The following is a 26,388-nucleotide window of genomic DNA, read 5'->3' on the forward strand; positions in this document are numbered from 1 at the left end:
TCCACAGGTTGTCTGTGCATTGTGTGAAAAAATACTTCCTTTGGTTTGTTTTAATATTGCTGCCTATTAATTTCATTTGGTGACCCCTACTTCTTCTGTTATGAGAAGGAGTAAATAACACTTCCTTAGTTACTTTCTCCACTTTCTCATGATTTTATAGACCTCTTAATTGTCTCTTTTCCAAGCTGAAAAGTCCCAATCTTATTAATCTTTCCTCATATGGCAGCCGTTCCATACCCTAATAATTTTTGTTTTCCTTTTCCTAACCTTTTCCAATTCCAATATATCTTTTTTTCAGATGGGGGTGACCACAATACACACAGTATTCAAGATGTGGGCATACTATGGATTTATATAGAGGCAACATGATATTTTCTGTCTTCTTATCTATCCCTTTCTTAATGATTCCCAACATTCTGTTCGCTTTTTTGACTGCCGCTGCACATTGAGTGGATGTTATCAGAGAACTATCCACAATGACTCCAAGATTTTTCTTGAGTGGTAACAGATAATTTAGACCCCATCATTTTGTATGTATAGTTGGGATTATGTTTTCCTATGTGCATTACTTTGCATTTATCAACATTGAATTTCATCTGCCATTTTGTTGCCCAGTCATCCAGTTTTCTGAGATCCTTTCGTAGCTCTCTGCAGTCTGCTTGGGACTTAACTATCTTGAGTAGTTTTGTATCAGCTGCAGATTTTGCCACCCCACTGTATGCCACTTTTTCCAGATCATTAAAATGGATATACTATTCATCTAACTGACTGGGTTTATAAGGTACACTTAAGGTCTGAGTGTGGCTAGAAAACTATGTAAAACTGTCACCACTGTCTTTGCTCAATAGATTGGCTCCCTGGGCATTTTTTACTCATGTCTATTTGTTTTACTGACCAAACTAGCTTGAATTACTGATAGCACTATAGAACTATGAGAGCAACTGAATCATCAACAAAAGAAAGCACCTCCCAGCTCCCCTTACGAAGCTGCAGACATGGATAGAACCCTCTCAGTAGCTAAAGGAAAAGAGAGTAGTATCCTCCCACATACTCCATGCAACCAGGAAGAGGGAGGGGTTATTTCAGCAACTTACCCCGAGAAAAAAGGGGTGAGGGCTGGATAGAGAAATGTTTTGACTGAGAGTTTTGAAACCTTGGATGAAATCCTGGCTACATTGAAGTCAATAACAAAATTCTCATTAACTTCACTGAAGATTTTACCCTTTGAGTTTTAATCTTAATCCCCCACCCCCGTTTATTTCTGATAATATAAAAGGGAGTAAGAACACAGCTTAATATCTAGCTCTCGGGTATGTGTGCAGTGCTGAAGGTTAGGAAAGCTACCTAGCAAATGTGATCTGGAAGTCATGGAGCACATGAATACAGCCCCCTACAATGTCATTTTAAGAGAGTATGTTCTCTGACTGTACTTGATATCAAATCCCATTTCACAGCAGTGCCTCATCTCTTTTATCATAACACAGTGGACGATGCAACTTCATTATTTTTAAACGAGTTAGCAAGTAGCATTATAATTCGCTGATATCACAGTGGGATTTCTGCTGTTAGGATGTATTTCTTCTCTGGAGAAGAACTCTTGTAATAAAGATTATGGCACCAGATAGCTTATTTAAATCAGCCTAAAGGTACCCATATAGACTCGAGGTCAGTCATTTTAGATATAAGTGACTGGATATACTGTTGTAAAAATTTATGTTGTAAGAACAAAAGCTAAGGGACATGGGCTTGTATCTGTCCAACAAGTGAGTCTTTAAAAGCAAAGCATCAAACTAAGATGCTTTTTTCTTCCATTTTAAAATACCCCCATTTGACTTGTAGCTGTAGATTTGGGGAAAAGGAGAAACAGGGACCCAGTATCCTAAAGTAAGTGCTTGCCAGAAGGCAATGCTTCCCCTCTGTGATGAGATTATGTTTGGTAATACCCCAAAACTATTCCCAATGATGGCATTGAGATGAGGCCTTTGGGTCTTATAGAACTATTGGTATAAAGAACACCTTCCTTCTTAATTCGCAGGACTGCACTTTTAATTGGATGTTATACTTTAGCCAATTTGCTAACTCCAGAGATGGAAGAGCAAGTGAAGCTAAGCAGTGTTTTTGTACTAGGAATAGAAGATAGCAGTCACTAATCTCCATGGCTCCTTGTTAACTTTCCTATATTTAAATACACCCTTCATTGGGATAGTTAACAAGGGATTTTTCTATCACATTAGCAAAAGTTTGTGAAACATTAATACAGTGTAGAAGCATAAATCACATAAATAAAACAAACAAGGTGGTAAGTGCAAGCAGCAGAGTGTAAGTGTAAGGCTATAGAGTGCTGGTTGGGACAGGTTCCTAAAAAAAATTCATCCATATAAAATATTAAATGCCCTGAGTTATCATCTTCTAGGAACAAGTAAACAATTTTTAGAATTCAAAAAAAGTTTAACTCCCTCGTGACATTCGCCCCAATTCTCATGTTTTTTTCCCCTCACTTCTCTATTCTAGCCAGGACTGGAAACAGAAGTGCACAAACACCGTGGGAAAGGCTTTAATAGCCCAAATGAAGGACTGGAAATCTCCTCAGAAATCCTGTTTTTTTGAGATTTCCACCCCAATATGGCAGATTTCAGAGGTTCAGACAGTTTGCCAAGGGAAACTTTTGGTTGATTACTTGAATATTTCAAGTTCTCTTCTTATTAGTGAAGATACTAAAGCTGATCAAAACTTGCATAATAAAACCTGGAACAGGAAAACTGGGGGAAATTTATCCAGTCTGGAGCTTAATTACAAATCTGTCTATTGCTGAGGTTCTCCTTTTGAAGTCTGGACTCTCACATGTCACACATGAATATACTCACACTAATCCCATTAACGCTAATGGTAAGCGTTACTCAACATGAGGAAACATTACAGAATCAGGCCATGAACAGAGTAGGAGTAAGTAAATGCTGAACATAACCGAGATACCAGAGGGAGCTTGGAGAAAGACACATGAAGAGAAGAGAAAAGAACAAGGAGACAGTGGAGCTGTTACATTTTGTATGTTTGTTTCACTCAGATTCCTGCTTGTTTCCCCAGAAAATACAGCTCGGAGTCTAGCTTCCAGATTTGTGGCTCTTTTGAATCCAAAACTCAAATTGGGAGTTGAGGGTGAATCAGTGTGGACTTGGCACAGGTATAACAGACGTCTAAAAGACACTGTTCATTCCAAGTATCAGAGGGGTAGCCGTGTTAGTCTGGTTCTGTAGAAGCAGCAAAGAATCCTGTGGCACCTTATAGACTAACAGACGTTTTGCAGCATGAGCTTTCGTGAATACAATCTTCTCTTCTTCTTCCAGCTTCCAGACTTCAAAAGGAGAACCAGAGCAGATTTGTAATTAAAATTCCAGACTGGATAAATTTCCCCCAGTTTTCCTGTTCCAGGTTTTATTATGCAAGTTTTGATCAGCTTTAGTATCCGAAGATACTTGCATCCGAAGATGTGGGTATTCACCCACGAAAGCTCATGCTGCAAAACGTCTGTTAGTCTATAAGGTGCCACAGGATTCTTTGCTGCTTGTTCATTCCAAGTGTACTGAAATGCAATACAGGGGCATATATAAAACATGGAATGTTGGCAGCGGCTACTGTACTATTTTAAAACAATATCTAGCTGAAGAAACCAACAAGTTGCTTATTTGTAATCTTGCGTATACACTACCAGTTAAAATAGGCACGGCTTGCCCACTATGTAACTATGCTTTCCATTTTAACTGTTGCCTTGTAGAGCTCATACTTTCAGAAAACTCCCTTTACTGTTGTCTAGCTACCTAGACCGTTGGGTAACACTGCAGGCTAATTATTGAAATAGCCCCTTAAATAAAACTCTCGAGATGTCTCCTTATGACTATTAACTCTGTGTGTACTGCAGTAGTGTCTAGGGGCCCCAGTCATGGAGTAGGACCCCACTGTGCTGAGCGCTGTAGAAGCAGAGAACAAGGAATGGCCCCTCCTCCCAACAACTTACAATCCAGCTATAAGGCCAGGTCTATGCTATAAACCAGAGGTGGCCAAACTTACTGGCGCTCAAAGCCACATACGACTATCTTCAGAAGTTCAAGAGCCGGAGTGCACCTGCTGAAGCCCCGAACTCCAGCAGGTGCACCTCGTAGGCCTGAAGCCCCGAGACCCTTCTCCCCACTGGAGAGAAGCTCCTACCCCACTACCTCTCTGCAAGGCAGAGGTCCCGAGCTCCTCCCCTCCCCCAGCTGGTAGGTGGAGAATACAGGGGTGGAGGGGGCTTGCGAGCCACACTTTCACGTGAGTCACAATTTGCCCCTGATATAAACTTATATTGGTATAACTATATCTGTCAGGGGTATGAAAAATCTACACCCCTGAGCGACACAGTTATACGAACCTAGCTCCTGGTGTAGATAGCACGTCTCCCATCAATACAGCTACCACCACTCATTGAGGTGGATTAACTAGGCCACTGCAGCATTTTTAGTGAAGCCCTGCCCTAAGAGACAACTGGTGGATACAGACAGATGAGGATGTACAAGGAAACAATGTGACAATACTTGTTTCAGCACACCAACTGCCTCACTTTGTCAAGAATTTTTTAGAATCCACGGCAAAAGAGAGTTTTAAGAAGGGACTTGAAGGACAACATGATTGTTTCAAAAGTTCACAGGCAATTTCTCCCAGGTGTGAGGGGCAGTATGAGGGTGGAAAATGTGAAGGTTCATCTTTGAAAAATAGAACAAAAACATCATGCAGTTTGAAATTGTTTTCTATGAAGAAACAGAATTTGTCATTGGGTTTTCTTTTTCCTTTTCATGTTATAACTGTTAGTACAGATTATTTTTTTCTTTCTTCCCCTTGAAAGAGAGGAAATATTTTGGAATCTCCTGTATAATTTAATAGTAATTTTTGTCCTTGCCATAGAGTTAGGTAGGATGGTTTTTTAAAAAAATAAATAAAGAGGATATCATCATTCATTATCAAACTCTATAGCTTTTGGAATCCTTTCTGTAGGCCCTTATGACATTTCCACAGGACTATATTCATTTCATTACTGTCAAATTCCATACTGCTTTCCCATAAGAGAAAGTACATTTCTTTCTCGTCTAGTGTTGTAGTTAAGGTTAATGCTTTTACCTATAAACATTTAAATAAGAATTAATACTAACCATGTCTTTAAATAACAACTGTTAATTACATTCAACAGGGGTGTATTGTTACCCATGAGACAACGTGGCTGGAACATGTTGCCCTGCCCGAATGCTTTTTACCAAATTGGTCTGTGCAAGTGACACATCAAACATCTTCCTATCACTCCTCAGACCAAGGTCTGAATCCTCCTGTCCTACACGCGAAGAGCAATCTAGAATCCTGCATCCATCTGGAATAGTGACATGTCTTTATATATCAGGTCCTGTTTGGTGCTGGCTAGTTGGATGGCCTGGATTACCCGGTCTCTCTTACTAGGGTTGTAGGTTAGCCCTAATCCCCATCCCTGTATTGAAACCTTTTCACTAGAGTTTCAGATTTGGATCATACCTGCCTTAACAAGTGCTTTTGTCTCTTGAGTGATCAGTTTCTAGATTGGATTAGAATCCATAATATAGACAACATTCCATAGCAAGAATTATACAGCCTAATGTAAGGCATATGTGCGTATGATTTCCCATTACAGCCTAGAGCTATGTCCTTAGTGCTATATTCAAGGAAATCCATCACTGCATCCTTTAGAAGGACTCAACTATAGCCCTTTCTTGGACTTGTCTCTTGAATTATTTATACATTAATTCCATGAACAACAGATTTTATCCTTCCTGCAAGCACATTCCTGCAAGTATTTCATACATGCAATGCTCTTTGATCAGAAAGGGTGTCCTGCCTATGGAGTTTGAAGGCACAGGCCATATCAGACTTCTCTGCCCACTGAAAGCTTTTATTTGAAGTGTTAATACAATTGTTACTATTTAATAATTGATATTTTCTTTAATTAAACTAATAAATAATGAACTTAATGGTCAAGCCATTTTCCATATGTAAAAACAGCATTAATATAAAAGAGGAAAACATAGCTCAATTTAGTTCATATGTAAACAAACACATAAACAGATCTTTCAGGAGTTATCTTCAATCAGGTAGGTCATTTGTAATATAAAAATGGATGAGTTGGTTTAGATAAAATATGAATGGAACTGAATTTTAGACCAAAGCCTCTGAGGTTCAGAAGAGTTCAGATACTGTTTGCTCCCAGTAATTGTTCATCTCCATATGCCAGTGCTTTCCTCAACTGTTGTAAATTGGCATAGCTACATTAAACCACACTGATGATGTGTATTCTTCACATCATCCCACTTACTTCAGTGGGATCCCTTGTGAACTCTGGTGGCGTTTAATGTGAGTTAGGATATTTGAGTCTGGCCTTACATTTTGGCAGGTAGTTTGCACTGTTCTAGTATTAATCACATCTGTAAAATTTATAACATTCATATTTCAAAAGTAATCCCCCATCAGTGGTTTTGAAACACCTTAGATTATTAACAGAGAAAGGATTTTAAACATCTCATTTAAATTTCACCACTGAAAGTATTATTTTTTTTCCCCAATCAGACCATACTATAAATATAGGCCTGTCGGTTTCATTTTTGCATTCTCATGCATTAGTTGAGGGCTGTTTTTTTGTTTCAGTCACCGAAGGGAAATAGCTCCACTCCAATGTTTTCACTTAAAACAAAGTGCACCAAGTTCATGAAAATATTTTGCACCAAGGTTTTGCATTACAAACCGAATGGAATCAAAACTGAATTGGTCCTGTGCCTTTAAACCAATAATTTAAATCCAAAAGGTGAAACATGTAAATGAAGGACCTATCTACATTACAAAAATTACTATGTTGGGGCACTGTGTTGCAACATGGTAACATTCTCTCCCTGTTCCAGTAGTAGCTGGGTCTTGTCTTTGTGGAGAAGAAAAGAGTTCAGCTGCCCAAACTGTCAACTTTACCCGCGGTAATTAAATCAATGGAGTAACATCAAATTTACAACAGTGTAACGGAGCATGGAATTTGGCCTCAGAGATGCAGCACAGTTCTCTAAGGTTACAATAAAGGTTTATCTTAATGTACACAAACAAGACAAAACCCACAATTACAACCCATAGCTTTGACACGATAAAAGCTGTAGTAGTACATTGGTCCTAAATTTAAAAGAGAATTAGCAAGATTTCCTCTGGAAAAGAGCTAATACACAAGACTGACATATCTCACCAACTAATTTTTTGATGCCCATTAAACTACTGAGTTGAGTAGGTGGTAGTAGGAATAGCTAAATTTGATAAATTATTGCTCTCAACCTTCACCTTCCAACAAAAGAAGTGCAATTGCCATAGCACTGGATGGGGGGAAATGAGAAATAATTTCTTGCATTTTTAATATGTTCACAGCTTCTTTCACTGGAGAACCCAATTACAATGACATGATTAGCTTATAAATTCTTACTATTTCTCCCCTGGCAATTTCTATTCTCACAGCATTTTCTTAGGTAAAACCACATTATGGGGGCACTAAAATATTCACCAGTAGTGGAGGAATAGATAACATATTGTATGGTCTGGCTGAGCAGGCCAAAACTAAATAAATTATTTCAAGCCATGACCTATCCTTTAGCACACAATAATATAAAAAAGCCTACATGATAAAAATGCAATAGGCAGAGACTGGCTGTTCTGATTACTTTTTTCAGTCTCTTAAATTCAAATAGGTGAAGCTGGAAGACTGAAGCAGCAAGAAAAAAGCAGCCTATTGGACGCACTCATAAAATGGGGACATATCAGAAAACTTCTAGATTGCAACTATGGCCTAATTTTGGACTAGAATCAGCCCTAGTTCTGATGACTTCACCTGGTTTAACTCTGGGTGCAATGTCCAGGAGGGCTGTGCTATGACAAGCATCCCATCTGGCCCACCCCCAGCCAGTGCAGCCCTCAAAGTAGGCAAGAAATGGCCCAAAAGGGAGCATCTCATCTTGCAAGGCATCTAGTCAACCATGACCTTTATATACCCATCTATCCATCCATGATATCTGCCACTCAATGCCGTGTCTAGGTGTGGTGGTTTGTGCTGACCACTCCTCCTTCCGTATGAGAGCCTAATGGGTCAGCTGATCAATCCTGAATCTATTGGACTGATCTTTAATTCTATCCCTCTTTTCTTTTTTCTGTGCTCCATATCTGTGTTAATATTTATCCCTCAGTTTGGGATGAAATTCTGCCCTAACTCACCAAAGAGATGGGTGTGCTCATGCCTACATGTCCATGTGTGCACAGTAGCATGTAGAGGTGAGGGTTGAGGACCCCTTTTGCCGATGCAGGTCAAGAAAGCTCAGTAGGCAACATGCTCAGCTTACTGCAGATCCAAAGAGAGGCAGCACATGTCCTTTCTCACTAAACCCCAGCTTCTGCTGCTGATCACAGATGTGGACAGGAAGGCTAGAGGTCTGCACTGCAAGCCAGATGGCAATGTCCTTTGTAGCACTGGGAGAGAAAGTGTATTAGCCTGGCCCCTTTTTTAATGCTCAAGCGAGTGCCAAGGAGTGTAACCTGTCTTGCTCCTGGCAGGGGTGTTTGGGGAGACAGCTCCCTGTGCATCTTTCCCTCCAGCCCAAAGTACTGGTGCACGACAGGACAGAATTTTGCCCTTACTCTGTTGTGGTCTTTTATTTAGGCACATAGGAATTGCCATACTGGATCAGACCCATGGTCCGACTAGTCCAATGTCCCTTTGCAGACAGTGGCCAGCACCAGATGCTTCAAAGGAAAGCGAAAGAACCCCACAGTAGGCAGCTGTCATAATCTGTCCACTCCCCCATGCCCCCAAATCCCACAGAGTTCATCCTGGTTTCTCATGGTTAGAGATGACTTAAACCCTGAAATCTTGCTTCCCCTCCAATCATGCTGTACCTGTTTTGCAAAAAGGTGGTTCCTAGATAGTGTAATTTAGATCATGCTCTATGTTCTCACCTGTTCTTTTGTGTAAAACACATGCTTGTACTAATTGTCAGCTTTTTCTGAGGTTTAAATGTATGAAATTTAATCAAATTTTTATTCTATATATTCTGCTAACTCAAGAATTAGTTTATTTAGTATTTATTATGTTATTTCCCTTTCTGCTGATAGTAATGAGTTGGTGAACTGGTCCTACAAGCCTACTGATTTCTAGTAAGTGCCGCCAACTCCCATGAAGAACAGCCTACCAGAGTGCAATCAAGAACAGGAAGGGCACAGATTCATTCTGCACAACAGCCCAAATCCATTTACATTAGCATTATTGTTATTCTTCTTTGATATTTGTATTACAATAGCAACTAAGAAACCCACTCAGGATCACGGTCTCATTGTGCTAGGCCAAACAAATAATAAAAGGCTGTCCTGCCCCCAAACGCTTACAGTCTGAGAGACAGATTCTGCCACCCTTTCTTATGCTGCATAGAACCTTACTTGTGGAGTAAAGTGCATCTTGGTGTGAGTAAAGTTATAGGACTCCGTCCCGTGATTACAACAGGCTGCAAGAATGAGTGTAATAAACAATCAGAAGGGGGAAGGCCAAGCGAAACAACAAGCGTGTGTGTATACATGTTAACACAGCAGTTTTGAGTCACTTCTTTCCTAACCATCAGATAAAAGGAACAAAAAATGAGGTAAGTGTGAGAGATCTCTGCCATTATCTCAATCTAGCCATTATCGGGTGACATTTTACTGCAGAGATCACAGCAGAAGGAGGTGTGGAGGAAGGATTTTAAGGAGGATATGGCAGCATGTGCTGGGGAATTCTCATGAATGTCTTTTCTCCTTGAATTTATTTCCAAGTTGCAGCGGCAACAGGATGAATATTACTTGTGCTTGTCAATTTACTTAATTTTATATTCCTAACAAAAAAAACCCATTATACCACATATCACTCCCGACTATTTATTTTCATTTATTGCATCACGGAGAAGGATATTAAACTTGCTGTGTGCAGGGGTTCTATTATCTTAAGTTTCCTTCCAGGACGTTGCAAGTATCATTTTCAGTTTAATAGCACATTTAAATTCTTGACAGGTCCCTGACTCACTGCCAACCTTTCAGCTCTCATCATTTATTTATCAGTTACTATCCTAGTGTCTGAGAATCATGCCCTGGACTGCATGTTTATTCATCTTTGAGTCTATAAAAGACATATGACTTTGCTTTTTGATCAGTATTGTACCATTCTGAAAATAGTCACAAATATAGATTTCAGACTGTAGGAGAGAGAAAGAAAGAAAGAACTAACTAACTAACTTCAGGCCTGACATTGAAATGTATTTAATGTAGCATTTAGCATGTAGTAAGGCACCTAAAGGGATTTTCAAAACATCTAAGCAAGTTAGGCCCTTAACACCCATTGCAATCATGTAAAGCTGCCTAAATACCCTTTGAAAATCTGGCCCTCTGAGCAAAAAAACCAAACCAAACCCCAAACGCCCCATATTAATGCAACATTGCAATGAAGAATGGGACGGCACAAAAGTCAGGCTATGCAAAACTATGGCTCTCAGCGCAAATATAGGCCCCAGTCCTCAGAAGCGCTCAAGGAGAGCAGAGCACAGTTGAGAGCTGTGTGCATAACTTCCTTTGTGCTCCACTGATCACACTGCTGGCTGTGTGCTACACCGCTGCCCCAGAGCAAGCAGGATCTCAGCCGTCAGGCTGCTCTAATTGATGCCAGCCTCCAATTGCCCCTGGAGCCACTATGGCAACTGGAGACCACTGAAGCACAGAGAAGCCCTGACCATATCCCCCTTTCCCCAGTCCCGGTCTCTATGCTGCAAAAGATGATCCTGTACTGGCTCTATGACTTCAGATCCAGCCGACACTGGGATGATCTTCCCAGAGCAGCGCCTGAACGCAGTTGAGGATCAGGGTTATAATTTGCCCCACTGAGCATGAATATGATTACACATGATGGTGCTTTATTACACCCATGGGAACAGGAACTTCAAATGTCCTAACTTGGGTGCATTTATGCTCTCAGTCTTATTGTTGCCTTACTGTACCGTTTTACAATGAATTTCCCTAATACTTTGCTCATACACTTCTGTGAAGCTGTGCCCCTCAGAGCACTGAGTGGACAATCACACATCAGGTGTGCAGAGGAGACAGTTTGCTAATGCCTATCATTTGGCTTTCAAACCAAATTTCTCTGGGCCTGATCCAAAGACCACTAATGCCACAAGAATGTTCCCAATAACTTCAGTCTATCTAAAGTACTTACCTGGCTCCCATCACTGCAGTATCTGAGGGCCTCACAGACTATAATGTATTTATCCTCAAAGTAGCCTGTGAGGTAGAGAAGTATTGCTATCCTCACGTACAGATTGGGACCTGAGACACAGAGGGTATGTCTACACTGCAAAGTAAGCCAGAGTTGGAACTCAGGCTTAAGCCTAACCCGCCCCTTCCTTCTACACAGGGAATTGATGCTAAGTCTCCCAGTTCCCAGGCTAGCATGCTAGCCCCCGAATCATCCTGCTGTGGGCTTTGAAGAATGCCCTATGCACATAAGGAGCTGGAAGTTTTAAAAAGAAGCTTCATAGAGCATATGAACTTGAAATTTGCTGATAGGATGCTCAGCTGCAGCAAACATATTGGGTTCCTTCTAATATCATATGAGTGCCTTAGGATTCAGTTCTCCACTACGTTCAAGCAAAGCTGTATAAGCAGCACAAAGTGAAGCAGATTGGCCAAGTGTTTTCTTGCCAGGAAAGCATTTGCAATACACATGAATACTGTCTTGCCCTGGAGGGGTCTACCTTTCGCACTGTAATAAGACAGAAAGAAACTGAGGGTGTTAATGCACGTAATGAAGTAGCTTTCACCAAAGAAATACAGCGTTCTGCTTTTCACCTTCCTCAGCTCCCATCCCACACATCAATTTGCACCAGTCTGATTTAAAGAGGTGAAAATGGAATGTATGTACCACAGCAGAGAGAAAGAGCTGAGGGTCAAACAATAAACTTTGCATTCACAAAAACATTCTCCTTGCCTGCATGTTCAGTATCACAGACTCCGCAGCACAAGAGCTTAGAGCAGTGGAGGGCCACCTGCGGCTCGTGGCCGCGCACGGCCCATCAGGGTAATCCGCTGGCAAGACAGTTTGTTTACATTGACCATCCACAGGCACAGCCACCTGCAGCTCCCAGTGGCCGCGGTCTGTCGTTCCCAGCCAATGGGAGCTGCAGGAAGCCGCCGGCTGCAGGGATGTGCTGTTGAGCCTGATCCACAGCGTGCCACAGGACTGGTATCGTTACAAGATTCACTTTATGATCCTGGCTGCGGTCAGTCCCCATGCTGGATTCAGGGGCCAGCAGCATTCCATCCAGGGCCGGTGCAACCATTTAGGGGACCTAGGTGGTCGCCTAGGGCACTGGGATTTGGGGGGCGCCATTTTCTTCGGCAGCGACCGCACTGGCCGGATCTCGCCGCCAGCTTTGAGACGGAGGGAGCTGGGGCAGGGGAGCGCGGGGAGGGCCGCCTGAAGCAAGTAAGTGGGGGGCGGCACGCAGGGGAACTCCCCGCCCCAGCTCACCCCTGCCCCCCCTCCTCCCCGAGCACGCCGTGTCTGCTTCACTTCTCCCGCCTCCCAGGCTTGCGATGCTCGGGGTGCTCGTGCTCAGGGTGCTCGTGCGCAGAGCAGGGATGATCTGGGGCGGGGGGGTGCCTTAGGTCGGAGGGTGGGGAGCTGCCCCAAGGGGGGGGGCGCCACCGGGTGGAGGGGGAGAGTTGCTGCGAGGGGGGGGGGGCACACGGTGGAAGTTTCGCCTAGGGCGCCAAGCATCCTTGCACCGGCCCTGATTCCATCCCAGCTGACCAGGTCATTATATAGCACAGTAGGCTCTGTGCTGGGCACAGTGCCCAGGACCTGGTCAAAATCATCCTAAAATGGGCATGTTGCTGGAGAGTTGCCCTTGGTGCAATTTTATCCTGGGTCTTTTTTAGCATCTTCATTTGTTCCCTGCACTGATCACCAGTCTACAAAATCTGCAGAGCTGCCAGCTTTTTAGCTATCTGCTGGTATGCGTGGTCACTCCTTGTGATTTTACTGAAGTCCATCGGTTTACTGGCCTCGCCCCACAGATTCACCAAAAACTGGCTGTGCTCTTGTGACCAGGAAGCAGATCTCTTTGCAAAAAGCTTCTTCTGACCGGTCTCCATTGAGAACCCTGCAGACTCTCAGATAGTGTGCTTGCAGACCAGTGTTCAGCAGACAATGGGTTAACTCTGAGCTGAACTGCTGCCGTTTGCAGGGGTGCTGGAACAATTTGTATAGTGGGGGTGCTGAGAGCCATTTAGCCAAATTGTAAACCCTGTATGTGATGGAAACTACTTCATGCCAGGGGGTGCAACAGCACCCCCAGCTCTCCTAGTTCCAGCACCTATATCCGTTTGCAAAGGGAAGTATGGCTGCCATTTGCAATAGAGTGCAATAGACTGCACCACAGATTGTTGGCATAGAGAGAACCAAGAAAGTTGCCCCCAGGAACTCTGGGATACATCCAGAAAACTTCTGGGACCAGAGTGAAGCCAGGTCTTTGTGCATGCAGGAAAGCAATAGGGCTCTGACCCTACGTCCCAGTTTAACACGGGCTTGGACCTTCCAGGGTCCTTGGAACCTAGGTCTGAACTTTAGGTTAACACAGTTGATGTGTGGACGCAATGGGGGATAGGCTTGCTCGTGGGGTCAAGCCCTGGCTTACATTGTTGTGTCGACATAACCACAGAGATACTTGTGCGACAAGCAAATGGGAGGAACAAACTGGCAAAAAAGAGGTGGCGGGGACGATGTGAAATGAAAGAAGAACAGATAAGTAGTTAGAGGCAGAGTTAAGCAAGGCTTGGAAGGTTAAGCAGAACAAGAAGCTTGAATCTGATGAAATGGAGAAGAGGTGGCCAGTGGAAGGAGTCAGGCCCTGATTCAGCAAAACACGTAAGCAATTCAGATTTATTCAGATTGCCATAATGCATAGACACCCCAGTGCTATTGTACTAGGTGCAGTGCAGACATAACAAAAAGATGGTCCCTCTCCCAAAGAGCTCACAATCTAAGTATAAGACCAGAGATAGCAGGTGGATATAGACAGGGGGAGCACAAAGGAACAACAAAATGATACTGTTCAGTATGAGAAGAGCTGGCACAGCACACTATGGTCACGGCTGCCTGTGCCCTGAATTCAACTGGACATACGTCCCTGCAAAGTGCATAAATGCATTGCTGAACTGGGCCTTCAAAAAGAGAAGCAACATAATCCAAATGGCAAGCAAGGCAGATGGTGTTAGCAGCTGCATTTTGTATGCACTAGATGTTGAGAAAAACAGAGAAGATCAGATTCCCCCATATGCTGTGATCAGCACACCTTGGATAGGAATATTTTGATAAGTTCAGCAGCTGCTGAACTTGACACTAGAAGCATTTGTAGCTAAATATTCCAGGAAGACTGGGGAGCTTAGTTGACTTACAAATTCAGCAGGCTGATAACATACATCATATAGGTAGATGTGTCCTGTTATTATTTTCAATGTAAAATTCTAGAAACATAAATATTGATTCCAGACCATAAGCTCTTCAGGAAAGTGATTCTGTCTTTCTTTGTAGCATGCAGCAATGAGTATATGTTGAGTGTAACAACAATATTATTCAATAGTGTTAGGCAACAGAATTGTTTGTATATAGTGTCTCAGTTTATTCCTTCCTCCGTGTAAATTCTATGAACGTCAGCTAGATGTGTACTGAGATTCCTTTCACACTGATTTTGAAATTTGCAATGACATGGGAAGGCACGTAATTTGAAAGTGGCAGTGCACCATGTCCCTGCGTAGCAATTATGTTTTTTTAAAGGGAGCTGCTCTCCTGTTTCAGAGGGAAACAAATATAAAAGAATCTGATATGCCCAATGCTCTGATGCTTGGACTGTGTAGAGATAATGAACCAGAAGGGAAAAAAATCTGTTCTTGAACATTCAACAGCCATAAAGCAGGTGTGATGCCAGTATAATTCCACAAAACAAACTGTGATATGATAGCAAGTTAATTAAAAGCTCTTTAAATACCACAAAACTGCACAAATGGAGACTACAAATTCAAATCTGTTTCTCTTGAGAACATAAGATACCTCTATTAAGACTCAGAGGGGTAGCCATGTTAGTCTGGATCTGTAAAAGCAGCAAAGAGTCTTGTGGCACCTTATAGACTAACAGACGTTTTGGAGTATGAGCTTTCGTGGGTGAATACCCACTTCGTCGGATGCATATAGTGGAAATTTCCAGGGGTAGGTATATATAAGCAAGCAAGCAAGCAAGAAGGCTAGACATAATGAGGTTAGTTCAATCAGGGAGGATGAGGCCCTCTTCTAGCAGCTGGGGTGTGAAAACCAAGGGAGGAGAAACTGGTTTTGTAGTTGGCAAGCCATTCACAGTCTTTGTTTAATCCTGAGCTGATGGTGTCAAATTTGCAGATGAACTGAAGCTCAGCAGTTTCTCTTTGAAGTCTGGTCCTGAAGTTTCTATTGTGTGGCTATCCTGCAGCAGATCTTAAGGTGGCCATCCTGCAGCAGAAAAACTTTAGGCCCCTGGAAATTTCCACTACATGCATCCAACAAAGTGGGTATTTACCCACAAAAGCTCATGCTCCAAAACGTCTGTTAGTCTATAAGGTGCCACAAGACTCTTTGCTGCTCTATTAAGACTAGCTCACATTCCCTTGCCAGGATTATTAGTGCCTTTTCTGTCACTTTTAGATTCGTTCTGCATGTGAATGTTATAATAGAAAAGTTCCAGCCCTGTGCTTGTCTCCTAAGGGCATGATTCTGCTCCCATTGACTTTGGTGGGAGTACAAATCAGACATGAAGACAGTTAATATTTTCCCAGTGGACTCTGATATACTGACCTGGATCCCTGAAGGTATTAGTGTGTTATTTAAATAATAGTCTGCATACCACAAATAAAAGTTACCGTCCCAAAACAAGGGGATGGTAGAGGATCAGGGAAGCCTTTGCTGAAATGTTGGGTAGCTTGCTAAGGTGAAAGAACATAGCAGGCTAGTGCAGTTCTTACTGTTAATGAAGGATTGTTACAGTAATAGCGCTATGCATGCCCACTATAGTGTCAACCATTTGTGAACTAGTATTCATTTTATCAATGTGCATTTCATCTCTTTATTCACTTTCTAAAATATTCATACATAGAAAAGAATCTGCCTTTCATTTTTTATTTTTTTTTCTAAAATGCCAGCCCGGCAAGCCTGATTTAGATACTGCAAATATATGTAACAGTCACAGTTTTTAAAACGCATTAACAGCAGACAGGACCAGATCCTCAGCTGATGTAAGCTGGATTCAATGGAGCTTACAGCCACCAAGGATTAGGTCCACAGAGTCTTGTAATGTTTGTACTATAGACTGACTGGATTCAAAGGAAATCTCTAACAAGTTTGCTTGAGTTATTTGAGCATGTTGCTGAATTTACAGCAAGAGTGAGACAGTGCCTACAATATAAACTGTGGATTCAAGAAAGCTTTACTACCTATAACAGTTCATTTTAATTACCACGTCCCAAAACATGGTACACTGAATGTACTGTTCTGAGGACTGTTGTGGAGGGGGGAAGGAAATCTTTCAGCTGGAAAATGAGTAATTACAGAGCTACCACACAAAATCTCCCAAGATTTACTGGGGAAGTTCAAAGAGGTTTACCATAAATACACTGCATACAATCAACTCAGGGGAGAGGTTCAAACTAACTGGACTGTGCTAAGGAGAAGGACATGGAGACAGGTAAGCACATTTCACTCCCTCTGTTCTTCTGCCCTAAAAAAATTCTGAACCTTCTACCACTTCCTGATGTCTCTCTCCTTTCCTCTAGATCCAGATCTTTTTCTCCCCATTCCATCCATCCTTCCCTCTTCCTCTCCACTTCCTCTTCCTTGTAATCTTTCCCTCCTATTCTTCCACCTTCGCCCCTTATCTAACAGCACTTCCTCTCAGAAAACAAACCTACCCAAAACTCTTGGGATCAAATCCCTTCCATGTTCTGCCCATCTTCTTTCTGCCACCAGTTCATCTCCTTTCTGCCGTACACCATATGCTGGTTCCTCCCCTGACCTCTCTCCAGATAACAAGCTCCATCCCCTGTTGGTTCCCAGCCCAGTAGAACTGGGTGTACGAAACCTCATTGTGTGGTTGAGGGGCCAGGAAGGGTTTCCAGGAGCAGGGGGTTACATGAGTGGGACTCACTACTCTGTCCAATGGTTCCAAACCTCACCGCTAGAGGTCCACTCCAGTCCAAAACACCTCCAGTCCAGCCCCCTTCCGAACTGCACAAAGACACAGAAAGCAGCCACTTCCCACATCTCACCGAGGAACTAGACTATTCAGACATAACTATTAGCTTTATCAGCAATATTATCTGCTGTGCAGATTGTGATATTCACCTAGGTGCTTGTACGGCTAAAAATACCAGCCCCTAATTTTGATCAGAGATGGGAACTGACTGACTGAAATAAGCAGAAGATGGTTTTGTAAGTGATATGCTGCATAATCCCCTGCATTACAATGCAGTACAACTCCAATCTCTACAGCTGTAGCCCACTGTGCCTGACAGCTAAATAATGCATGAAATGCTTAGCTAGAACACTAAGGGCCACTGAGGTCACTGGGAGTCTTTCCAGTTACTTCAATGGGCTTTGTACCAGCTCTTAATAATAAAGAAAGAGAGAAATGAAAAGGCACAGACAAGACAAGCAGAGCTGGTTCAAGCTCCAAATTCCCATTCCATGAGAAATTTTGGAATTTGTTTTCATTCCAATTCAGAACAAAAATATTTTTGAAATTTCTCCTGGAATTGAATTTACAAAAAAAAATAATAATTTGGAATTTCAAAATGTTTTGAATTTTATTTTTGAATGTTAACATTCTTTTTATTATTTTATGACACATCAGCAGCAGTAGTAGATAAAATTTATTATTTCTTATTATTTCTGCTGCTACACTTTGATCTAGAAACAGATAAGATATTTCAATCAGTACTAAGTAGCAACGGTCTCTAATTTTTTTAAAATAAATAAAATAGCATATTTCAGCTGTTATATTATGCCTTATTAAGACATGTCAGCAGTACATGTTATGTACTACTACTGACATGCCACGAAACAATGTAAAATAACACAAATAATCAAAATAAAAATAAATAAAATTCAAAATGAAATTTCAAAATTTTCCAAAACAAAATTTCTGACAAAATTCTTTCAAAGTCCATCCCCCCAGGAACTTTAGTCAAAATCTACCATTTTTCAGAATATTTCAATTTAAATGAAAATAGCATTTTTGTCAGGAAAAAAAAATGGAGAACAGTTTACAGATCAGAACTGAAAATAGATGCTGAGCTGATTCTAGTTCCATAATAATAATGACGATGAGATGTACATACCATCCCGTTAGTATAAACAGGAGCTCTGATTTCCCCTCAGCATTTGATCCCGCTGAAGAAGACTCTTACAGCCAATTCACTTTTGCTCCCTATCCACTTCTCTGTAGCTGCAGTCTCATCCCCTTGCTCTGCCTCTCCAGTCAGCTCTTTCCCTAACCAGTACTGATGCATGCTAATAGCTAATGCTCACCTTCCTGCTTATATCTGGCCCAACGGTGGGAAGAAAGACAACATCTGAAAGGTAGATCATGAGAAGGGGATTAAAGAATGATTCTAGCATGGAGGAGGTGAGCTTATGTCCAGGGGATTGGAGATTAAAACCCCAAAGGCCACAATGCAATTACCGTGCATCACCTCTGCGATGAGGGTTATCTATAAATGACTGAAAGACAGTACAACTTCAAAATGTGATAGTTGTGCTAGCTTTACAGATCACGTGGCTTGTGTTGGAGGACATCTAGAGACAATGATCGGATAGGTCTTTCACATTTTGACTGTGATCCCATATGATAGAACAGAACAAATACGTGCCACTCGATTTAGAGCGAGAGAGAGATTTTAGAGTAGACAAACTGCGTCCTGAGACCAAGGAACAAATATAAGCAAACACTGGTGCTGCAGAAGGAACCACCTGCAGTGCAGACCATGGGAAAGATTTGTGAGCAATAAATCAATAACTGGGACAGTGTGACATAATCAGATTGTGTTCTGCAATGTTCCTAAGTGATTTGCAGAGTTTTGACCTACCCACCTGCAGTGCTTTCAATGCCTAGTGTGTGTCAGCAATACAGTCATCTTCCCCAGCTTGTTTAACAGAAACATTACCTTGTTCACACCATCTGCCATGGCTTGCAAAGTTAGTTCTCTAGGTCCATCCACAGTCTTTCCATTATCAGTTGGCCCCCAGCTGGCACTATATATATCTATGACTTGCGGCATGTGACTGATAGAGGAAGCCTCAATAATGTCTGTCATAAAAGGCTGGTCCAGCATTCGGATACCTGTTGATGTAATCAACATAAATATGAATTATGAATTGCCAAAGACAGGATATAGGCTCAGGATCTGATGTATACCTGCAGTTTCAGGCATTACAGCTCACTGGTTATCTTAGTTCCACAATAAGTTTGTATGAAAAGTTCAGATTCCAGTCTGTACAACAGAGCGTTATCATCAAAACATACAGCTATAGCAATGAAGTGGGGGCACAGAAAGGAGCGAGTGGTTTATTAGTGATTCTACTAATGAACTTTGCAGTTATACGGCACCTTTCATCAGCGCCGGCTCTACTGTTTTCACCGCCCTAAGCAGTGCGCCGAATTGCCGCTGCTGATGGTGGAGGCAGTCCGTGTGCCGTTAGGGCAGCACGCGCATTTCTGCGGTGGTGGCAATTCAGCAGCAGCTTCTGTCTTCAGAAGCTGCACCTCTGGGACAGCTGAACATAGAAGCTGCCGCCGAATTGCCACCGCAGACAGTGGGGGCAGTCTGTGTGCCATTAGGGCGGCACGCGTGTTTCTGTGGCGGCGGCAATTTGGCGTCAGCTTCCGTCTTCAGCCGGAAGACACAAGCTGCACTGCCGCTGACTACTGAACATAGAAGCTGCCGCCGAATTGCCGCCGCCGCGGAAATGCTCGTGCCGCCCTAATGGCACACGGACTGCCCCTGCCGTCTGCAGCGGCAATTTGGCACGCTGCTTGGGGGCAAAAATACAGGGACTATCGCCCCTTGCAGATCGCCACCACAAGCACCTGCTTGGAATGCTGGTGCCTGGAGCCAGCCCTGCCTTTCATCCAAGTGTTACCAAACACATTAAGAAACAATTAAGCTTCACACACTTTGTAAGGAAAGAGTAATTACACGTGTTTCAGGGGAAGTTGAGACAGAAATCGTGTGATCTGACCAAGATCACACAGAAAATCAGTGGAAAATTCAAGGACTAGAGCACAAAACCCTTACACTGTACTCTCCCCTAACCACTAAATCACATTCAATCACGTTATATACTTCATTCATCTCCCAACAGGCTTTCCCTTGTCTTTCTCCACAATATGGGATAGTGTTTATAATCAGAAAGGAGAGGGACATCTACAAATGTCTTATATGGAAATAATGCCATCTGTACCTTTGTATACATGGACCGTAGGGAAATATGGCTATTGTACTGAATTTTTTTTTAATAACTTCCAGTATAGGCTGATTTAATTTGTCTCTGAATTCCAGCTCCAACCAAGCCAAAGAGTATGACGATTTGAGCAACGCAAGCCTTTTTGGGACAACACTAAATCATGATTCATTATAAACCCAAACACAGGCCAGGCTGAGGGTTAGAGACCTTTCATTGAGTCTTGCCTGAGACTAGAGTAACCTGGAATGGTTTAAAGTAAACTCATTCCATGTATGGCTTTGGGTGGGAACTCATTCATTTTCAATGTTTTAAACTAGGAATGGACTGGAACAACAGCAACAAAAACATACAGTTGGGTGGGAAACAGATTTCCTGTCCCTCAAAATATTCTGAACCAGGCAGTAAAGTTGAAATCTTGAAAACCTGGAAAAAATTGGTTGAGGTCAATCAAAACTTTTTATTTCCATAATTATGAAATGTTTCATTTTGATTTTGACCATTTAAAAAAATATATAATTAGCTTATTTTTTTTTAACAAATAGTTGTTTTGAACTGGAAAACTGGATTTTTTCATGTTTTAAATGCTGACGTGAACATTTTGACAATTTTAAAACTTATGTTTTCAAAAATGTTTTAAGTTGAACAATTTTGTTTTCAACAAATCGGCATTCTCTGAAACTCAGGGTGTGAGATCCCTCAAAGAAGCAAAGGCTGGCCTGAATGTCTGTGAACTGAAACTGCTGAATTTCACAGACAATGACAAGAGAGTGCCCAGACAGAGCTAAAATGTGAGTCAAGTCATCAGATTTGACTTCAATACAAAAAAGTGGGATCAAAGGGAAAAAAGTTAGGGGACAGATCCTCAGCTGGCTGTGACGTCCTACGCCACTTTACACCTGTTGAGGATGGGACCCAGAGACATGTCGTAAACATGTCAGCTTCCTCCAGAGGTTTGATGGATTTACTGATTTCCACTGGCCCCTGGGTGGTGCTATAGACCTCAGTAATAAACCAGAGCCCTTCTCAGTTTAGAAACATGAGATGTTTTGTTTGCCTTAAAATAAATGTTCCTCAATATGGAATTTTGTTAGGAAATTGACAAATGTGGTAGCTTGTTACAGCTTCTGTAGGACATTAGTACAGCCCAAGGGCTTTGCTATATAGCTTATAAATACCTGACTTGAAGTTAGAGAGTTGCATTAATAGTAGAGATAGCCCTGAACCAAAACCCCAGAACCGAATGGATGCAAATGTGGGTGTTCAATATCAGAATATAAATGCCGTGTTCCATGCCCTTCTCTGATCAATGTGTGTAATTACTGAACAATGGTGACAATGGTCCCTTCTCAATGCAACGCTACATATAAATTTGAACTTCATGTCTCGCTGACTGCAGAAACTAGAACAATAATACCACTCCTCCCCTTCAGATTTTGAAGGGAAGGGCTGGCATTGCAGTGGAGACAGGCTAGAACAACCTGGAGTCATGAAGACCTGTGCACTTTAATAAGTAACTGGCTGAAAGGAACCAGGAAGTAACAGATATCTCATGGCAAACCCTGTTCTTACAAGATTTTCAACTCAATTTATACAGATCCAAGAAGTCTAGCTGCTATTGTGTATTTTCCCATGCACATGCACACAGCCACATCTACACCCTCACCACCCCCACCCCTTTTTGGGGTGCAGATCTAAACCAGACTCATCATCCAAACCCTTTAAAGTTCATTCATTGCAAGTAAAGAGTCAGAAGTTGAAATAGCACTTTGTACATGCTAGCTGGTTTTTGTTTTTTGAGCTTAGGTTTCCTGGACAAATAATACTATTTCAACTAGTTTTGTTGATCATGATTTGTAGTGATAATTTGCTTGGCATAGGAACACAGGAACTGCCAGACTGGGTTCAGGCCAGTGGTCCATCTAGGGCCACAGGGGGTAACACCCTCTACACACTGTGATTTCTAAAGCACATGAATGTGTTGTGCATTAATTGGTCTGTAGACTCTGCTGGTATGCACTGAAGATTCGCTAGAGCTCTTTAATGTGGTCCTGTTTCAAATAGCACTCCATGAAAGTGAACCAGGAGGGTCTACACAGTCCAATTAATGCATAATAGGTTAGTGCACTTTAGAAATCACACCCCCATAGAGTGCATTACCCCACCATGTCAACAAGCACCAAGTCCTGAATCTTGGCACCAAGAGCGACTGATAACCATTGCTTCACAAATCCTTGCAAAAAATCCTGCATTAGACAACTTGCCCACAGAAAGTTCCTTTTTAAGTCTCATTAGTCAGAAGTGATTAATTCCTGAAACACGAGTGCTTATATCCTTTCCCTAACTCCTGGCTTTTTATTTGTTTGAAGGAGTTTTTTTAGTTCTATGAATTTCCTTGGGGTTTTCCTAGTCAGGACAGAGTTTTGTACCATTTTGAGTGGCAGATAAAAAACGATACTCCCTGTGAGAGTGCCACTTTGAGCCAATTATAAAACAATAGAACTGTCTTAGCTTAATTGCTTAGTAGAAATTGCTTTGCCATTCCATCACGGAGATTTTGCTTCTGGGCATGTGCCCGATTTGGGAAGCTTATTGTTTTATGGATCTGGATGTGGTGATCATTCGGATATAGCAACAAAAAGGGAGGCCAGCTAAACGGTCAGAACAGAAATCACTGTGCATGCACTCCAGGACCCAAACTGTCAGCTCGGGTCAACAACCATCAACGTTAATGGCGCTACATTGATTTACACCAGCTGAGTATCTGGCCCCATGCAAACCTAGAGATAAGTTCAGTGTAATGGAGTGGATTTTGCTTTTTCTGAGATGCACAACTGATAGGAAAAAAATCTGAGGCAGCTCATCTCTGCATCATATTAAGTACAACTACAAGTATATGTCTTCTGCTGCACATTTAGATTTGTTTCAGATGAGACCTACAACAGTACACAAAAGGAGAAATAAGTTAGCTCATATTGAAATCAGTATGAAAACAGGACTTGAAATGAGAATGAGCAGAAGGAATGCCATTCCCCTTGTTAAATAATTAAGTATATTACCAATATAGGAGAGTGCAAAAAGAGAAGGGGAGATGTTAAATGTTTAGCACTTAAAACTTCTGAGACAGAAGTACAAATTCTGGACCAAATCTTGCAGTCCTTACCTGGGCAAGGCTCCCATGATCTACAGTGAGAGCCTCACCCAAGGAAAATCTGAGTGAGGAGAACTGGATTGGGGTTTCTCACTGTATTGCTGTCATACCTGCCACCTTTGAGTTGTATGCCACGCCAACTCCACAGATGTTATTGTTTGCTGCAGCCGACACTTCCCCTGCACACCTGGTTCCATGACTGCACAGATGAATAAAGAGAGACCATGTAAATCACTGCTCCTGATCAACATCATTACCCAGTTTGCACATACAGTATCACACACCATTAGGATCAGGCTGGATCAGGCCATTTGGTTAATCAAGACTGGTATCTTTCCTCTTGTCCCAGTTAACACCAGACGCTCCAGAAAAAAGCAAAACTCCATTGCTGCACTTAGAAAAATGCACAGTGCTGTATGTGGAGTAACCAGTTTACCCTCAAAAGCCTGAACAATGTTTATTTTAATACTAGCACGCATAATTATGCTCTATTTAGTTGTAAAGTTATTCAGCCCTTTTTAGAATCCAGTTTTTCAAGCAGGCTCTATCTTGTTGGACAGTAGAAATAGCATTGGAAAGAGTGGTCTAATAATAATACTAATAGTTAGCACTTCAACAGTGTAGAGTAATAGTACTTAGCACATTTATTATTTATTTTGCATGTTATGGTAGCACCTAAAGGCCCCCACGGATCAGGGCCCCATTGTGCTAGGCGCTGTACTGCAACACACAGACGGGGGAGCATGTGACAATGCAGGTCAGCATGTCAGGCAGCAGTCACCACACACCAGCTGCAAAAGCATTGCCAAGTGAGGCAGGGTGCTGTGTGCGTCTCATCCTTCTTTAGTGGCTAGTCCACAGAGAAGATACCAACCCAGTACTGCTGGTAGCTAATAAAGTGATTTCTTTAAGCTCATGTAGGACAAGTCTGTGCTTTGGCACTGAAGGCCCCAGGTTCAAAATCAGCCCGTTGTGCTTCAATCATATTCTTCATCTTTAAAGTGTTTTACAATCCGTAACAAATTAATGCTGAAAATATGTGCCAAGTTAGGCTTGGAGACCTAAGCGGGGAGGGAGGGAGGGCATCTGGTTTTCCTCTCCAATAAAATAAATATATAATTGTTTACTGTTTACCATGTTTTAGCAGATGGGATATTTTCTACACCTAAATTATATTACCCTCTATGCATATATATTGTGGTATCTCTGTAGTATCCTGGTGGCTCACAACATTAGCATTACCATATTACAAAGGTCACATACACTCCTATGCTCTATACACTGCGGCAGCTGCATTATTTTGTTTTATTTCTTTTTTTAAATTCAGCCACTATCTTCTTTCTCTCTCCCTCAAAAAAAGGAGTTCTTCAGAAGTACTTATCTGGGAGAGGGGGAGGGAACGTGGAGAATATAAAGTGTTAATATTTATAGGGCCGCCTAAGTAGAAATAAGCTGTCTCATAACGATTTATCTATATTACAGTAGCACTTAAAGGCCCCGCCTGAGAAGGAGCCCCATTATATTAGAGCTAAGCAAAAAAATTAGCCAAAACTTTTTTTGGGGTGGTGAAAAATGCAGATTTGGAAGCCCAAAACATTTTGCAAATTTATTATTTTTTTTGCTGAAAAAATATAAAAAAAAAAAAAAAAATAAAAATGTTTTTTTTTTTTTTTTTTTTTTTTTTTTTTTTTTTTTTTTTTTTTTTTTTTTTTTTGTTTCAAAAAATTCAAAATTTGTTTTAAATTGGAAGAAAAAAAACAAAAAAAAAAAAAAAAAAAAAAAAATCAAACAAAAAATTTAATTCTATTTTTAATTTTTTTTATTTTTTTTTTTTTTTTTTTTTTTTTTTTTTTTTTTTTTTTTTTTTTTTTTTTGATCCCCCATCCCATCCCATCCATCAATTTGAAAAAAGCTAATAAAGCTAAAAAAAGCTAATATTTGCAACATATATCAGCTATAGCTTGAGCTACAAGAGCTCACAGAACAGGAGAGAGAGAGAGAGGGAGAGGAGACAGGCAGCAGTGAGCAGCAGGCAGCAGAACTGGGACAGCAGAGAACCCAAGAACCCAAGAATCCCTAAATCCCACACTGAGCCACACAGCCACACAGACACCACAGCACTGCCCCACACCACCAGCTGGGCATCGGGGGTAAACAAGTGGGGCAAGTCACATTCCCATTCCTCTCTATTTCACTGTTTCACTGTTTCACTGACTTACTGTTTCAGAGACCACTGTTTATTAGAATTAAGGTGACAGATTTTTGGCTGTCTTAAATAGCATGAGTTAGAAGAGGTATCTGTGTTTACAAGCAAAGCAGCTGTGGTTCATGTCATACTCTGAGCATGAACACCTCTCCCTGAGTCTTTTAAAAAGCTAATGACATTTTGCACATGCAGCTGCCTGCTAACAAAAGCCCCCTGGTTCCCGTTTGTTTTTTTTTAATTCTCCATTTCCTGTTACACAAATCACTTAAATTGCTCAGAGAAATATTTTTTTTTTTAAAAAAAAAATTTATTTTTTTTGCAGTTCCTTCTTTTGCATTTTTTATTTTTACCTTATCCTTATCACAAAGAGGAGAAAAAAAAAAAATTGGACCCTTATAGTCCATTCTT

At 41.5% G+C, this 26,388-nt stretch overlaps 1 protein-coding gene across 16 annotated transcripts in view; it reads right to left on the reverse strand.

Annotated features, from left to right (window-relative positions):
- Positions 1 to 26,388, reverse strand: part of PCSK2 (proprotein convertase subtilisin/kexin type 2) — a 371,376-nt gene that overhangs the window by 15,379 nt on the left and 329,609 nt on the right. For all 16 annotated transcript variants that reach the window (XM_039531409.1, XM_039531410.1, XM_039531419.1 and 13 more), the window contains 2 exons: positions 23,885 to 23,973; positions 19,327 to 19,502 (listed from right to left, as the gene is read on the reverse strand). In XM_039531409.1, the coding sequence (XP_039387343.1) occupies positions 19,327 to 19,502; positions 23,885 to 23,973 (265 nt within the window). The remainder of the gene's footprint in view (positions 1 to 19,326; positions 19,503 to 23,884; positions 23,974 to 26,388) is intronic.

This window comes from Mauremys reevesii, linkage group 3 (genome assembly GCF_016161935.1).
Source record: "Mauremys reevesii isolate NIE-2019 linkage group 3, ASM1616193v1, whole genome shotgun sequence".
Taxonomy (NCBI): Eukaryota; Metazoa; Chordata; order Testudines; family Geoemydidae; genus Mauremys; species Mauremys reevesii.